General features: G+C 44.7%; 1 protein-coding gene across 1 annotated transcript in view; it reads left to right on the top strand.

Annotated features, from left to right (window-relative positions):
* The window catches only part of LOC111230559 (ubiquitin-conjugating enzyme E2 E2-like), a 50,340-nt gene that overhangs the window by 3,238 nt on the left and 29,874 nt on the right, over positions 1-17,228 (top strand). Inside the window, exons 2-3 of the mRNA XM_022757332.1 lie at positions 636-833; positions 5,014-5,064. Of these exons, the coding sequence (XP_022613053.1) occupies positions 643-833; positions 5,014-5,064 (242 nt within the window). The 5' untranslated portion in view covers positions 636-642. The remainder of the gene's footprint in view (positions 1-635; positions 834-5,013; positions 5,065-17,228) is intronic.

Genomic DNA, 17,228 nt, shown 5'->3' with positions numbered 1-17,228 from the left:
TGATGACACGGTTGGTGACGATTCTCTCTGACCAATCAGAAGTCTGCAGTGTTTTCATGTCACCTTTTGGTATCGCCTCAGCTCGCTTCGAACCTCGGCGGAGGTGATAATAATAGTAAAAAAAAGTCAAACCGGATAATTAATTCCTGCCATCAAACCGGATAATTTATATTTCCTTTATTTATACATATAGGGAAGTGCAATTTGGAATTTAAGTGAAATTTTAATACTAATATACTTACATATTTCTTTGCATATTTCTATTTATGTATGTATTTATCTTTATTGTATTTTGGTTCTTCATATTCTCTATTCTTTGCTGAGGAGCAACTGTATTTCCCCCTGGGGATCAATAAAGGATTCAGATTCTGATTCTGAAGTAGCAGGTAGCAGCTACTGTCCACAACTTTTGCCTGATTGAAAACCGAGTGGAGTCGAGCGGGCACCATGCAGTGGAAAAGGGCTAATAGAAAAATGGATAATGAAATGAAAATAATCATTAGTTGCAGCAGTTACTAAATATTGATTGGACCTGTCTTGATGAAGGTCTCGTCGCTCTGATGAGACGCAGAAAACCTTTATTTTTTTATTGTACACACACAGTTTGCGGTTTAACGCTGCCCGTGTGTCTGCAGTGTCAGCATGTCCAGTGAGGTGCAGCCGAGGCCGGACGACAGCCCCAACACCAGCGGGGGAAGCTCGGACGCCGAGCAGAGGGAGACGGCCCCTCCGGAGCAGTCGGGCCCCGAGCAGCGCGACCAGACCCAGCCCAAAAAGAAGGAGGCCAAAATCTCCAGCAAGACCGCTGCCAAGCTCTCCACCAGCGCCAAGAGGTAGATCTGTTTCTCTGATTGTCTTTTACTTTGTGTTCTTAGTTCTTAGTGTCGTCTGAATACTTTTGGGTTTGGGACTGATGGTCGGACAAGTTCGAGGATGTCACTTTGGATTCTGAGATAATAAGAAAAGAAAACCGAGAGATTAACTGATAATGAAAATAGTCATTAGTTAAAAGGATGATGTGGTTTGATTTATTTATTCTCTTCTCTTCTACGGTGACATTCTTTGGACATAAAAAAGCGTCACTTCCTGTGCGCTCGAGGCATTTTCCTGACACAGCCCTCCTACACACCTACGACAGTGAATTGTTCTATTCATTAAACCTCTTAGGAATTCCTACTACAGCGGTGAATGAACAGACAAGAGTTCTGTGTGTCATCTCAGATCTCAGAGGCTGCTGGAAAATGACTCGTGCCGTTAGCAAACACACAATTCAAACCGTAAAGAGATTTCAAAGCAACGCCAGACATTGTCCCCGATGAGACACAGTTCATGGCTGGCTGGCGCTGGATGTCACGTGGCGATGTAGAGGTTGTCTGATTGGACAGTAGGCCGGCCGAGCTGCACTGACAGTTCAGCTTGTGCGTCGACGCTGATACCAAAGTTGATGAGGTGTAGTAGAGGAACAGGCACGCTGGAAGCCGCCAAAATAAAAGCACACAATTGAAATCTGTAGTGTGTATTTGGACCCTCGGTTGCTAACCTGACAGTAAGTTAAAGGTCCCGTATTTTTGACACTTTTCTGGTGTTTTTATTTTGAAGTTTTGATCCATTAGATATGTTTGTGGTTTTAAAGGTGCTATATGTAATTTTTTTTTTTTTTTTTTTGCTATGGCTGATTAGCCAGCCATTAGCTGTTTCCTTGCCAGTCAAGCAGAAACTTTTGTTTCTATCACTTACATCATTTACTGAAGGTAGTATGCTAACCAGCTAGCTCCCTCCCTCCGATACGTCACTTCTGGTAACACTACCGTGCGGTAGTCTGCTCAGTTAAGGCTACGCCCACACTTCTACGTTTCCTCCCGCCCAGACGACGACGACGCGACCCCGGAGTTTTCCAACTAAAAACGTGTCCAGCAGCGTTTCCAAAAGTCTCCGTTTTAGGCGGTTCTAAAACTCTGGAGTGAACGTGGCAAAAGAGAGATGTGTTTTAAAAATGAAATTGTACATTACAGCACATCGTACTGTTTTACACTTCTCTCTGGAGCTCGAAAACAACAACGGAGCTTTTTGTGTCCGCCTCCGAGCCTCTCCTCTGATTGGCCTCTTGTTTTCTGAGTGATGCCAACCACAGGTAACGGATTGGGAGCCGACTGCTGCACCCCCCCCCCCCCCCCCCCCCCGCCTCAAAACCGTCAACCTGAGGGGGAAACACTGGCTCTGCATTATGAAAGCTTTGCTCAGATCATATTGACTCATTTGTCGAGGTTTGCAGAATGTACTTGTTTAGTGCTTTCAGTGTCTCCAGGGATTATCAAACGCAATGAGCCGTGGAGCGTTAGAGAAAAAGCAAGTTTTTTGGTTAAAGAGGCCGTGCAGCAGGAGGAGGAGGAGGAGGAGGAGGAGGAAGAACTTGCAGGTATTATGAGTATGAGTTTTTTTTTTTTTCCCCTTTTCGGATTCCCCCGGTCTCGTTCATTGCAGCATTCTCTCTAACAGGTCCCCAGCCACAGCTGTCAAAATGTGCCACCTCAGGAAATACTGCAGATAAAATTACACAGCAAGCAGTCAAGCTGAGAATCACTCCATAACTGTGGAGATTGTATTACAGGCTCCTTTTGCAAATATATATATTTTTTTTTTCCCCTCCTCTTTTCCCCCCAAGTGTGCAGTCATTGCCCCACTGAGGAGAATTCCCCCTCCCCCTTCGAGGCTGTTACCCGTTTATGTATCGTCGACCTGTGATGTGCTCGCCATCCAGGAGTTCTTCTAACATGAAGTGCCGTAATTGTACCTACATTTTTTTTTTTTTTTTAGATGGCCTTTGTATTCTTCAAGTTCGTTTCAACACAATGTACCTAGTGACCCGTTTAGAAGCGTTCACACTCTGTCGGAGGGTCGAACAGCAGCGACTCTGATACACAAATTTACGCCGGAACTGACGTTTGGCACAAATGCGTTCTGGGTAAAAGTGGGGGGGGAAGGGGGGGGGGGGGGTCCAAACCATTTCTCTCTTTTAACTTTTCCCAATCTGACACAACCACGTCACGCTGCGACGGGCCAGCTGTGCAGAGGTGAGGACGCAGCCAAGTGGTTCAACCGAACAACACACACACACACACACACACACACACACACACACACAAAACAGTAGTTGTAATGTAACTGCTGACATTGTGTTTGACATTTGAGACTATAATTCACCCTTGATTGACAGAAAGAAGTTATCTAATAAATAAATTTATCTAATAAATGGTAAAATAGTCATGTGAGTCATTACCCACAATCCCCAGCGTCTCTTCATATATCTTCCCTAGCAGCATTTCGACACGTTCGACAGAGGACACTTCTCTGGAGCTGTGAGAGTGTAGTGTGATGTGATTAAGCGTCATCAATGCTGGAACAATACATCATGTCAACGCCGACTGCGTGTCTCTCTTCTCCCTCTCGTCCAATAGCAAATTGTTTCTGTGTCCCAGCCAACAGTGAGCAGACTGCATGATCAATACCAGGAGTCAATTGTTTAGTTTTATTTATTTTTTTGTTATTATGTGTCTTGAACATTTTGAGTTATAGCAGGAAAAAAGAGGAAGGGGAATGGAAATTGAAATAAAAGAAAATCTCTCAGGGTCTTTGTACTTGTAAAATAATTTTAACTTTAGGCCACAATTTAATCGGGATCACAGCGTCTGCGGGTGAACGATGTCATATTCGCTTGACGTTAGCGATGCTAGCTTCTTACCCATAGCCTTCTTCTATAGCAGGTTTATTCTGACACGGCCGACCTACGACCTCGTTTTCATTTTCTAGATCAGCGTGTTGCCAAACCAAACAACCAACCAGGCGTCATCCGCTTTGCTTGTTTGTAACATCCGGGCATTAGCGAAGACGCAACAGATAACTGGCCGCTGTACATTAATAAAATATTGATAAATAGTTAAACCTGCTGACAAGTAAGGGCAGCAACATTTAATCTCTGAGTCGACTAATCATGCACATCTCCTTCATTCACACTCCAGTGGAACTAAACCAACCCCAGACAAACCAGTTTGGCAGCAACAAATACCAAATACAAGTTTATCTTTCAAAAGGAATCGTATCTACAAAGACATCCGTGGCAGCTGTAAACGGACAAAAGGTGTTGCAGAGATAGGGAGATTAATCTACTACCTGGAGAACCGCGGTTGTTGATTGGGTCAGTAATCTTGTGAGCTGCTGGCCCGCCAGCTCCACGAGCAACATTAACGTAGTAGCAGGTGTTACTGTATTTTGATGAGTAGAAATCAATGAGAAACAGTTTCATCTCAAGGTGCATTTACTGCCTGTCAGTAGATTAGAGTTTGCACTGGTGCAACGAGGAGTCCTTGAAGTCCTCGGAAAAAACTGTGACCATGTGCCTGTCTCTGCACCCCCCCCACCCCACCCCCTCACCTATGAACAAGACCCCAACACACCTGAACTCCTTCACTTTGGGCAGCAGCTCACTCCCACTCGCTCAAACATGACACGAGGCTGACGTGGTGGAACCGTCTGCACGGGAGAGAATACCTGCTGCATTTAAAGCTGGCGGGGTGATAGTAACAGTATAAAGTATATGCAAACGACTGGCACGGTAACGTAATGAATACTTAACCAGGGAGAAACCTGACGCCTCGGCTGAGTGTGAAAGCGCGAGGGGCCGAGACAGGACCACGATCAGCAAGCGGCCGTTTGATATCAACAACCAGTGTCTTTTTTATTTTCGCTCACGGGGTCAGAAAATGGTAAATATTTATCCGTGCGTCCCCGTGTTGATCTTGTGCGACAGGACTTACTCCTGTGTTCAATCACGGTGCTGCGGAGCTCATTAGAAAAAAATCAATGAGGTGTTCACTGAGTACACTCACAGATTGATTTTACAGGCAGGATTTATACAAATGTCTGTGTGTCTGTGTGTGTGTGTGTGTGTGTGTGTGTGTGTGTGTGTGTGTGTGTTTTGAGAGTGTGATTATAACTCAGATCTTCCTCTCTTTTCAGAATCCAGAAGGAGCTCGCAGAGATAACCTTGGACCCGCCACCAAATTGCAGGTAGGAGCCTGTTGATTGTGTGGGCTATTTACTCTGACACCTGAGGCGCTCGTGTGTGTGTGTTTGTGTGTGTGTGTGTGTGTGTGTGTGTGTGGATTGTGCCGGCTCAGTGAGTCACATGAATAACACAGGTAGATTATTGTGCTATATTTGCACCGCTGTTTGCTCTGGCTGCGGCGTAATGAATGGACCTTGTAAGCAGCCTAAATAAAATAAATATCTGCACAATTTGACCTGATTGTCAGCGTTTACCATTAGGAATCGCCGTAGCAACAGTGGTGTGTTAGCTCACGCTCCCTGAGGGTGGAAGAGGCTTTCTGCTGTGGCTGGACTGGTTCGCATGGTTTATTTTTGCCTCTCCGGAGTCGGGAGTGTGGTGAGAGGCAGAGGTGCTCCTGCCAATCAAGGTTTGAGTAAGAGCTTTCATTGTGCTGGGGAGGGGGGGGGTTTCTGTGGAGTCAGCGTTTGTTATTCTTCTTAAACTGATGACTTCTGGTGTGCAGTGTTGCAGAGGGGGGAGGGGGGGGGTGTAAGGTGGAGGTGTGACCGCCCAGCTTTCACACTGTGGGCAGAGTAAGCAGTATAAGTGACGTGAAGCGCAGACATTTCCTGCAGGGCTGAGAGAGCAGTGAAACTCGGTGATGCATGGACGCCCTCGGGCTTGTAGGCAGAGCGGCTGCTTCAGTTACTCCAAACTGTTTTACACAAACACAGCATTTTCTCCTCCAATACTAGTTCTGATACCTCACCTCTGTGCTTTTTCTCCCTTAATTTAAAATCTTTAAACCTCACAGTGTCAAACTCATTAGAATCGGTCTCATGTGCTGTGGAGACAAGGTCATACACCATCGTTCTTTTTAGGGATGTGCAAATTTAAAGCTCCTCCAGTGTAAAGGTCTCTGTCCATGTGTAGTGTGATTATAGATCAGGTCTAGCTTCTATATTAATACTGTGAAAGTATCAAAGCCTCAGTCCACAGAGAAATGCACACAGCCTGTATTCAGAAACTGAGCCTTAAAACCAGCCGTCAGGACTTCTGGAACTTTGTGATGTCACAACAAAGCAGTCACCAAGCCCCGCCCACCTGGACCCACCATCCAAACCTTGCAGGATTTGGTTTCTCTGAGTGTTTTTACCTGAAATCTGCTATATTTTTATTGGATCAGTCAGAAAACAGTGAGCCAATCAGAAGGGAGACTCAGAGCCTCCTCTCTTCTGATTGGCTCACCGACCTGTTGTTACTAGAGCTGCAGAGAGAAGCCTGAGAGAGGAGATGTAAAACTACAGAGATGTTGATTATAAACTCTGATTTGTTGTAATGGTGAGCACTTACTGTGTTACGTTAACTCATTAAATAGATTTAACATTTTGAAAGGCGTTAAAAAAGCCATTTCACCTTTGAAATGTTTATATGGCAGACAGCTTCATGAAGGGGGGGGGGGGGGGGGGGGGGGGGGGAAGTGATGCCTCTCACCTTTTCAGAATAAAACAATTCATCTGCAGTGAAAACAAACAGCCACTGTTTCTTCCAGCAGGTGAGAAACCTGTTTTTATGAAGGAGATATCTGTCAGAGTCGGCACCTGCAATCTCCAAAGACGAGGCTAATCTGGCTGAAGCCAGCCATTATGTTTCCTGACAAAGGGCCAAACAGCGGAGGAGGGGTGGGGGGGGGGTTTCCACAGGCAGACACTTGCATAGAAAATTATATTTTTGTTTGAAGAATGTCCACACCGACAGGAGCCCTCGTGACGAATGGATTGAGCTCGGCTGCGGTCGGGAGTCCTCGTAGTCACAAGTGAAAAATTAGGCTCAAGCAGCCGGAGCGTTTTTCAGGCGGGAGTCAAGACATCCAAAGCCACCGGAGGCGCGGCGCTACTTGAAATGTAGATTTCTGTATTCATATGCACCTAGGGGGTATTTGCCTCACTCGCAAACCCCCCCCCCACTCAACCATCCTCGCTCCTCCCACCACCCACAGCTCACCCCACACCTCACCACACGGCTGTCACATCCCCGGTGTTTGATTTAGTCGACACGTTTCACCACAACAATTCCGATTCAGGCCGTTTTTCTTTTGTGCGAACGGGCGAAGCTCAGTCAAAAAAACCTTCTTGCCGAGATAAATTCCCTTAAACGCTACTGTACCTCCCCCTTTCACACACACGGTGTCTGTTTGAACAAAAGGCTCCACGTCACCCCACCACCACCACCCTCACCACCACCACCACCAGCCCTTTCTTCACCTACTAATTGATCTGACAGTGTTAAATAGGCTGTGCTCGCCGAAAGACATCAGATGTGAGGAGGCTATGAACGGACGCTGTGATGCAGCTCATTACCCCACAGGCTTCAGCTTCTTTCTTTTTTTTTTGTCTCCCGCCAGAATAAAGCGCAGCTCATGATCACAGCAGCTCCAGCAAACATCCTCTCTGGCTCATTTTCTACATTCCCTCCCTCAATAGAAGGAACGGCTCTGTAATCCCTCTTGGGAATGAAAGAACCCACCTTTAACTTTTACTAAGACAGCGTGCCTTGTTTTCCTTTGGCTTCATTTAAAAAACAAAAAATAAATAAAAAGGACTTAGTGGAAATTTTGGAGGCATATAAGGAAATATTTTTCATCATTCCTTTTAATCATCTTTGTCACACTGCCAGAGAGTAATTAATTGAATGTGACAAGCGCTCTGGAAGGGTATGTAAATAGCCCCCCACACCAGACACATTATATTAGCCCAGTGCTCGCTCGCCTTCCTGGCTGTGTGTGTGTGAGTGTGTGTGTATATGTGTGTGTGTGTGTGTGTGTTTTCCATAATTACCATATCCTTTCATGATAGTCCTGGCAGCGTTTTGATAAGAATCCCCCCATCGGCTGAGGGGAAACAATGCGTGGATTCCAAGGGGGGATTGGCCATTCTCTCTCTCTCTCTCTCTCTCTCTCTCTCTCTCTCTCTCTCTCTCTCTCACTATCATTCATGCTCTCTCTCTCTCTCTCTCTCTCTCTCTCTCTCTCTCTCTCTCCTTCTTAATCCCAGTAAGACTCTGTGTGTTCCAGAGGAATAACTTCACCACTGAATATCGGTATCATCTAAAGAATGAAAGTAATAAGGCAGAGGAGAACATCAGCGGGTCGAGTGAGAGAGAAACGATAAATCCACCCGTGACTATCGGGGGGGGGGGGCTTTAGATACGATTCACTCAGACACAAACTGCTGTAAATCACTGGTTTGCTTTTGTGAAAGGAAGATGACAAGACGCTGAGCTGCTGGTGATTATACATTTTCATCCAGCTGTCAAAACAAGGCAGAAAAAGAAAAAACAAAACAAAACAACAAAAACAAAATATGAAAACACATATGTCGTCTCGGCTGATGCACATGAGAGTGCTTTGGTAATTCCATTAAATTAATAAGTGATTAGAATTGAGCAGGAGTATCGTTGTGAGTGGGTGTCAACTAATATTAACTACATTTCAGGCTGTTTTTCCCGAGATAGAAACAAGTCTAAAACCAGGAAGTAGACTTTTCTTCTTCACGTGAATTACACTCGTAGTTTTGTAAATAACTTGGTGTTTCAAAAAAATACAACTATACATGTACAGAAATACTGCTGCAGCTGATTATTATTTTCACTACAGATTAATCATCAATTATTTTCTTTATTGATCGATTAATCATTCGGTCTGTAAACGGTTAGGAAACGCAAATGTAACATATATACATATATCGAATTTCCATATATGAAACAAATGTACATTTAAAATAAAAACATATATTCAAAACTTATATATGAAACCTGTTGGAAACAATTGTCATATATTGACATAATCATAAATCTAGCCCATATAAATATATATATTGTACACATATAAGTTACATTAATATATATCCATCACAGAGCCTGTTAATATATGTTGATATTATAAACAGTAGAGACTGAAAGAGACGGTGGTTTTCTGTGACATCAGTGATGTTGACACGACCAAGCAGATCAAACGTCAGTCAGCAAGAGTGTGTGTGTGTGTGTGTGTGTGTGTGTGTGTGTGTGTGTGTGTGTGTGTGAGAAGTGATGTAAGAGAAGAGGAGCAAGGTTTTTAGATAATCAATAATCACTTAAAATGAGGAATCGCACCCCAGAGAGCCGTGACGACGAGGAAAGTTTTCTGTAACTTTCTGTGGTCACCAAAAACTCCCCAAATCCCCGTTTTGGTGATATTCAGTGTCGGTATATTTACATGAACCACCTTCACAAAAACAAAATAAAAACGTATAATTTCCATTTTTGTCCAGAACTCACATCTGTCACATCTGTTCAGTGCAGCACATGGGAATGTTCTGGAGGTCTCTGTTTTCCTGGCCCTGATCTGAGGGAAGTAGTTTCACTCTGAGTCATTGGTTTTTTGGGTTTTTTTTTTTCCTGCAGAGCTGCGTTTGAAGACCACACAACTTTTGTGTCAGTGTGTCAGGAAAAAGATTCTTCATTGGCGTCTGCGAAGTGTTTTTCTATCAGCGAGCGCCGGCCTCCCGGCAGCTGTTATACGTCAAAGTCGTAAACGAGGAGTCGTGTGTCGGTGTCATCAAGGACAAAAACGCAAAGATGTGAGTGAAACGTACAGTATGAATCACAGTCCCCGACACTTCGCCGTGATTGACAGCAGGAAAAATTACCGGAGGATGTTATTGACGACAGAGCTTCGCTGCCTCTCTGCTCTTTTCCAGCCATTTAAACCGTGTGTGGTAAACGGAGCTTTTCACTACAGAGACGAGAAACACACAATCCTTTGACCTAAATAACAAGCAGAGGTTGTCGGACCTTAGAAACTTTAATTCTAATTCCTTAAGTCTGTAAGTCAGACACTTCCTGCAGCCCTCTTGTATAAATGGCTGCACATGTGGGAGATACTGAAGGACAACGACCCCGGGTTTGTTGCGTCTCCTGTCCATAACACCAGAAGCTGTGACGCAAGGAATCATCCTGATTTCTTTAACTTAGATTCAATTAACAAGTTGTGATCATGTAAAATAATATGTTACTCTAACTTTTACTAAGTTAACAGAGGTAAAAAAACAAAAAAAAGAAGTGGATGAGCTCGCAGCCTAAACTCAACATGACAGACGTTTTGTTTTTAGTGTGGACTTTGGAATTACACATAACTGAATTTATTTGAAGTGTATCAAACATTAAGGTTTTTTATCGGAGCTCTGAGATCACAGTCCATTCATAAAACGGTCCAATAAAACACACTGAGATCCCGGTGCATCCCTGTCTCATACAGACTCACCGTGTTGACAGTGATGTTGCGTCTCAGGATCTTCTGAGAACCTCTAAGGAGGGACACCGAGACGATACTGAAGAACAGCCTTTAGTCTTCAGTGAATTAGTGAAGCCTGAGTCTTTGTTCATAAGGTAACAACAGAGAAGTTCAGTATGTTAAACTAACGGGATAGAGGCGCGTTGATGCATCTTTTCTAGTGTAGAAATAGAGGAAGGAGAGACGCCTCGTCAGGTGTCTGACAGAGCTGCGGCTTCTTGTCTTTCCTCCGTCATGTCTGCGTGAGTGTGAAGTGGTGTGTCCCGCAGTTCAGCCCTGCAGCGTCCCAGCAAGATACTGTAGCTGTAACTCTGTCCTGTCGGATGAACGGGGAGGAGGTCCGGTTTTGTAATTAGGAAGCGTCCTGCAGCGAAACAGCCGCACGCTGTTCAGCCAGCAACTCGCTGCTCAGGACTAACAAGAGCAGATGAAAACCCAGGATCCGTCACATTCTGCCTCGTGTCGGCAGGTGTCAGCGCTTCACCTGTTCCTCCTCTCTGCGCTCTCACACATACGCCGACAAAACCATCGAACACACGAGTGAAAGACAAAGGCTGGTCCATGGTTTCGACTGTATTTACGTACAAATCGATCACTTTGACAGGAAGTGAGAAGCGACGCAATACGTCTCTGTATGCAGAGTAGACGGAGACAGGTGAGCCGGCCGCTCACAGCGCAGCACAGGTGACTCTCTTCTACGCTGCAGGTGAAGAACCAAAGAACAAATGACTGTAACTGTGGATTTAATACAGACATGAAGAAGAAGGTTTTCTGCAACAGAAGAGTTGTTCTGTTCTGGACTTAACAGATATGTTGACAATAAATCAATGGGCATTTAAGATATAAAGGCTTGGGCTGGGAGCCGGAGTCTGTTTTGGGATGTTTATATTACTAAGATGTAAAATAAACAGATAGGAATCGCTGGTTTTGTCCAGTCACGTGAATAAAAGACCACAGATAGCAAGGTATGACAAAACACTTATTTTACAAACTTCAATATTTAATAGAAAATAACCTTAAAAATGCAAGATCAATGAAAGAATGAATAGGATGCCGTCACAGGAGTGTGAGCGCCAACAGGTGGGCTGGTCACCTGGAGCCCTCAGTTCATACAAGAACAGTCTAAATACAAGGACAAATAAAAAAGGATGCAGTCTAAGCGGTGGACCGGTGATGACTGTGTAGTTGTGTGAAAACAGTTCTGCGGTTTGCTGCGGAGAAAGACTTTGAATGTTCCTTGTGTTTACTGTCTCATGACAACATTGCAGCGTGGAGTGATGAAATCAGGAAGCTGCATTGCTCTGTTTCGCTGCCACGGATCCTTATCGGCGCGTCGCACACTCACACGTCAGACTTACATACACTGGGAAACTTGTTTCTGTCTGTTTCAGAGGCGTCTTCCTCATGTGGAGCCCCGAGCACTTACTGTCTGAAACCACATGCTCGACTCGTTTGTTCATTTGTGAACTGATCAAATGTCGGATGATAGATATTGTGTATATATAATGAAATAATTGTTATTCCTCATAGAAAGAATTTTTAAAAACAACTGTTCATCTCCTTGATTCCAACACTGGTGGAAAACATTTGATTAAAATCTGTTTATTTAATCCACATAGTTTCAAATCTCTTGTTGAATCTTAATCGGGTGCTTTCAGTGTTTCCAGCTGACTGGAGTTATAACTCGTAGCTGCGACCCGTAATGAGATCAGCAGCAGAGGATATGAAATGCTGGGGAAATGGATCTCACCTGTCGGAACAACAGGTGCAGCCTTCTTCTGTCTCTGCCGACCAGAGGAGAAAGATCAGGAGTCGCTGTCAGGGACCGAGCAGAAAGGCTTAAGAACACCGAATCATTTATAATGATTTAATTCCTAATTAATCTTGACAAGATAAAAGAAATAAATTCAAATCTATCGCTCTTTAACTTTAACTGTAGGTCAAATAAACACGTTCCTCGTGACGCCGCCATATCACTTACTTGATTTTACTATAAACCTCTAACGAGGCGTCAAGATGGAGTGTGAGCTTCGACTGAAGAAGCTTTTCACTGAATCTGTCTGGACTTTAGTTGTAGCTCAGGATTGAATTCAGGCCGTGGATCTGCGAGCGCAAGTGGGTGATTCATGGCGGTGACTCAGGGATTATGTGGTTGTCTGTCTAATAGAACATTTACTACAGTAAGTGGCTGCTTGGGGCCAATTTGTTCTCCTGTAACAGATTCTGAAGAAGCTGCAGAGATTGTGATCCGTCAAGTCAGGTTCAGATTTGTCCCGAGTGACAGAGATTCAGGACGCTTCCTTTTGTTGTTTTCACACCTCGCTCATGTCATCAACCTTCGCCTGCTTCACGCTGCAGGAAACAGGAGATGGTGGCGGCTTTTATTTCATGTATATTGTGTTTTCCCGTATTTATTTTCTATTTTTGGGATTCCTGTACATTCTTTCATCTCAGTCACTCGCAGCTGATCGTGAGGGATTTATGAGTTTGTGAAAAGAAAGTTTCCCACTCCTCAAACAGAACGACTCAGTCGTTTGATTATTTCAAGGACCATCCTGATGTTTGTTAGTTCTTTATTACCAGAATCATTTATTACTCCTGCAGGTTTTGTGATTTTGATTATAGCTTGATTAATTGCTCAACCCTCCTGTTTAGTGCCGTTAGTTTCCATTCTTTTGTGGATCGAGCTGGATCTAATCTATAATCAATCATCTTCTTTCTATACAAATTAAATAAAATAAAAAATACATCTAAACACTTCAGTTCGAGTTCATGTTGTTACAGCTCTTCCCCTCAGGAAACTGGTTAGTGATGGAGGTGAACGCAGCCCCCCCCCCAGCGCAGATCGTTGAAGATGCAAAGTCCAGCTGGTCAAGATGAAAGGAAAGCTTTCATAGTAATTTCTTTTTTGGCGTTCTGCCTTTCATGAGACGGCGTCAATGTCGACGCAGTCAGAGAGAGAGAGAGAGGGAGAGAGAGAGGGAGAGAGAGAGGGAGAGGGAGAGCGAGCAACAGACGTATCTGTCTTTTAATTGAACTGTTGTGGGTACGTGGTTTTACATCTTGGCCTCTCGTCCAGCAGGACAACCTAATATTAAACTATTCATTTCATCCAGTGAGGCGATGGCGTGGATGTTATAGCTTTAATGGCGTCAGGCTGTCCCGCTCTGATCATGTGCGCAGCCATAACTGATTCTACAGCTATTTTTCCTCGCCTGTTTCAGCTCCTCTGTCCTCATTCATTTAATCCCTTCTCTTGTCTGCAGATTGCTACAGCTGACTAAGCCTGTCTCTGCAGTGGTGTGTGTGTGTGTGTGTGTGTGTGTGTGTGTGTGTGTGTGAATGAGGTCATCAGGGTGTATATCAGCTATGTGCATCATGTCTCTGTGTTGGATGAATGATTAGCCTCTCATTAGATATGCTGCTCTCCTCTGTGGAGGAAGGACTGCAGTATCCTCCTACAGTGCCGCTCAGTCTGTTGCAGGAAGGCGTATTCTCTCTGTCCACACACACACACACACACACACACACACACACACACACACACACACACTATTTATAGAGAGACACAATTGCATAAATGTACCACTTCCCCCTCCTGCACTTCAGGAAACTTCATTCACGGCGGATACGCAGAAATACGGAGACGCACACTTTCACTTCCTGAGCCTTTACCCATTAAGGATTAGACTGATGCGTCCAGCAATAATTATTATTATATAATATTATGAAACCTTTTACTGAAGAGGATCTTGCAGATGTGTCGTCCGCTCCGGCTCCAGCTGCATACATACATTCATTTAATTGTGAAGTTATATTTCTTTGATATTAATTCTTGTTCTCATTTAAAAAGGTAAAGAGTGAACAGCTGTAGTTGTGTCTCTTCCACTTTGGGCAGTATTACGTGTTTGCTCTCTGCAGCTCCGCGTGCTGCTGTTTATTTATTTGACATATTTGCTTTTCATGCCTCTGCACTGATAACAGCTGCTGCTGGAGGCGTCATGCTTTCAGGTTGTCCGTCCGTCCGTCCGTCCGTCCGTGTGTCCTTCCCGTTTTCTCGCGGCGTCTCGGGGACGCCTTTCGGGGGGTATTTCTGCGATTGTGGCACAGATGTTGACTTGGACTCAGGGATGAACTGATTGGGATTTTGGTGTGGTCAAAGGTCACTGTGACCTCACGAAAACACAAACGTTTTTGGCCATAAATGAAGAATTCATTCACTAATTATGACACAGAAACTGAGGAAGCGATGACATTGACATTATTCAACAACAGGAGATTGTGACCATGTGACCGAGCGATATATCCTTCAGTCTTATCGTATCGTAATGTCTGTGCGTGTGTAACAGAGATTATATGAGTGAGAATGAAACCTGAAAAGCAGAAGTGATTTTTTTGTTTTTGTTTTAAAGGCATCAGTAACTGAAGAAACACGACAGACGGGTGCAGTGAGTCTGCCGGGCTTTTCCCGAGGCCACGCATTTCTGTGGCGGTATCAGCCTCAGGTATGCAGGGTGACTGTTGTCAGAGCAGCGCAGCTTCACCTTATCTCCGTCCACCCCCCCACCTCCCACCCCCCGTCTCACAACTGGTTGGTTGAGTTAAGCTGTAACAACACAGGCAGATAAAGAGACGCCCCGGACTGTTTCTGTCTTGTCTCCTGTCTGTTTTATCTCTGCGATGACAGAGGACTCGAGCCACTAACCAGCCAACTCAGCAGCTCCTCTACACACACACACACACACACACACACACACACACACACACACACACACACACACACACACACACACACAGGACCTGATATTCAATTACTCACATTAAAGTTCGCAGCGCTGCCGCTCGGGTGGAGACGGGACGGTGCAGCAGCGTCCTGCTTCATGAACACACTCATTCTTCTTCTGGTGGCAGGTGAGCAGCCACATCAGTTTATTTCCCATATTGGTGATCTATTTATCTGTTTCTACCAATCAGTTTATTACAAACTTTTCTTAAAGATCCATATTTTCTTCTTCTTCTGTGTGTTATTTGAAGTGTTGATCCATGAGAGGATATATTTCTCAGTGTAGTTTCACATCTCCTCTCTCAGGCTTCTCTCTGGAGCTCTAGTAACAACAGGTCTGTGAGCCAATCAGAAGAGAGGAGGCTCTGAGCCTCTCCTCTGATTGGCTGACTGTTTTCTGAGTGATCCAATAAAAATATAGCAGATTTCCGGGAAAAAAAAAAAAAAACACTCAGAGAAACCAAATCCTGCAAAGGTTTGGATGGTGTGTCCAGGTGGGCGGGGCTTGGTGGCTGCTTTGTTGTGACATCACAAAGTTCCAGAAGTCCTGACGGCTGGTTTTAAGGCTCAGTTTCTGAATACAGGCTGTGTGCATTTCTCTGTGGACTGAGGCTTTGATACTTTCACAGTATTAATATAGAAGCTAGAGCTGATCTATAATCACACTACACATGGACACAGACCTTTAGATTATATGGGACCTTTAAACTGAGTGAATGAGCCTGAGAAGTGACTTAAAGTGGGAAATAGTTCCCGTTAGATAGTAAAAGAACTTAAAAGTGACAGTAGTTCCTTTAAAGTCTTGAGCAGTGTGCAGGTTTTAGGACTCTGTGAATCTGTATTCTGTAACTGGTTCTGGGTCTGTTGCTCTGCTCCCGTGGAGCTCCCACAGTTCCCGCTTGGTTTCCTCTGTTTATTTTCCATTTCTCGCGTCCAGCCAGTGGCTTCTCTAAACTGCAGTGCTGCTGAATCAATAGTGCAGCGAGAGCCAGGCTGCACCTACACACTCGCACGCTGTAGCAATACACTTCACAGCCGCCTTCGAATCAGACCATGGTGTGTTTCAGTCAGCAGACAACGCCACGGCCGGCGTGGGAATGATGGGGTTTTTTTTTTTATCACTCATGGATTATGTTCCAAATCATCCCTTCTCTTTGCCTCTCAGGCAGCTCTGATCCCTCTGCGCTGCCTGTCTGAAAACTTATCTGTATCTCGTATCATCAACCACCAAAGAGTATCTTTCATTCATTCGGATGCCTCGGCCGTCCTTGCAGCGCACACGTCTGCCCTTGATGAGATTAATTAACAGCTCGGTGCAAAGATAGTTGGAGTTTCAAGGTAGTTGTACTGCGGCGAGCCGCGCTGTAGGTCACCTGCGTGCCAGATGCAGCACTATGGAGCCTGTGGGAGCCATTCACGCTACCTGCCTTCCCATTCTCATACCAGTCACTGCATTGGCAAGGCCCTGAGCTACCATTAATCAGAGAGCGTGTCTCATCGGGGGTGGGGTGGGCAAATTCCCCATACCTTGCAGGATCATCCTCCGCACAGTAAATCTCTGGTTAATTGTCTCCATGCATGCCTCAGTTGGTTTTCCAGCTGATGTGGCTGCGCTGGCTGTTGAATTCTTAATGTGCCCTTTTGTGGTCTGCTTTCAACAGCTATCACCTTCAAGCCTCGGTCCTTAATGGGGGGTGTCTCCCATGTTATTTTCAAGGCCGTTAAAGAGGGAGAAAAAAAACCCCCCATTAATGCTGTTTTAAGAAGAGCTAATGCATCAGCGAAAATCACAGCCGGCTGGATCCTTCCTCCTTTTCCTGCGTCTCAGATAATGATGTTCCTGTAAAATACAAAATGAGATTTTCATGCCATATTTTGACATAGTTCCTCTCTTCGTTGTAATTTATAAAGTATTGAAAAGTCTGTGCGCGTCGGAAGCTTCTGTTCATAAATGCTGTTCATTTAATCAAAGTTAAAAGTGAAAAACCTGGAGGCGACTCATGAAGACGCCTGCACCTGACGACACTGTGACGCATGTCGTCAAGCAGGAAGCACCGACACGGATGCTTCGG

The sequence above is a fragment of the Seriola dumerili genome, unplaced genomic scaffold (genome assembly GCF_002260705.1).
Source record: "Seriola dumerili isolate Sdu_G_001 unplaced genomic scaffold, Sdu_1.0 BDQW01000273.1, whole genome shotgun sequence".
NCBI classification, from domain to species: domain Eukaryota; kingdom Metazoa; phylum Chordata; class Actinopteri; order Carangiformes; family Carangidae; genus Seriola; species Seriola dumerili.
Note: the sequence above shows the minus strand (reverse complement) of the source record. Positions and strands in the feature narration are given on the sequence as shown.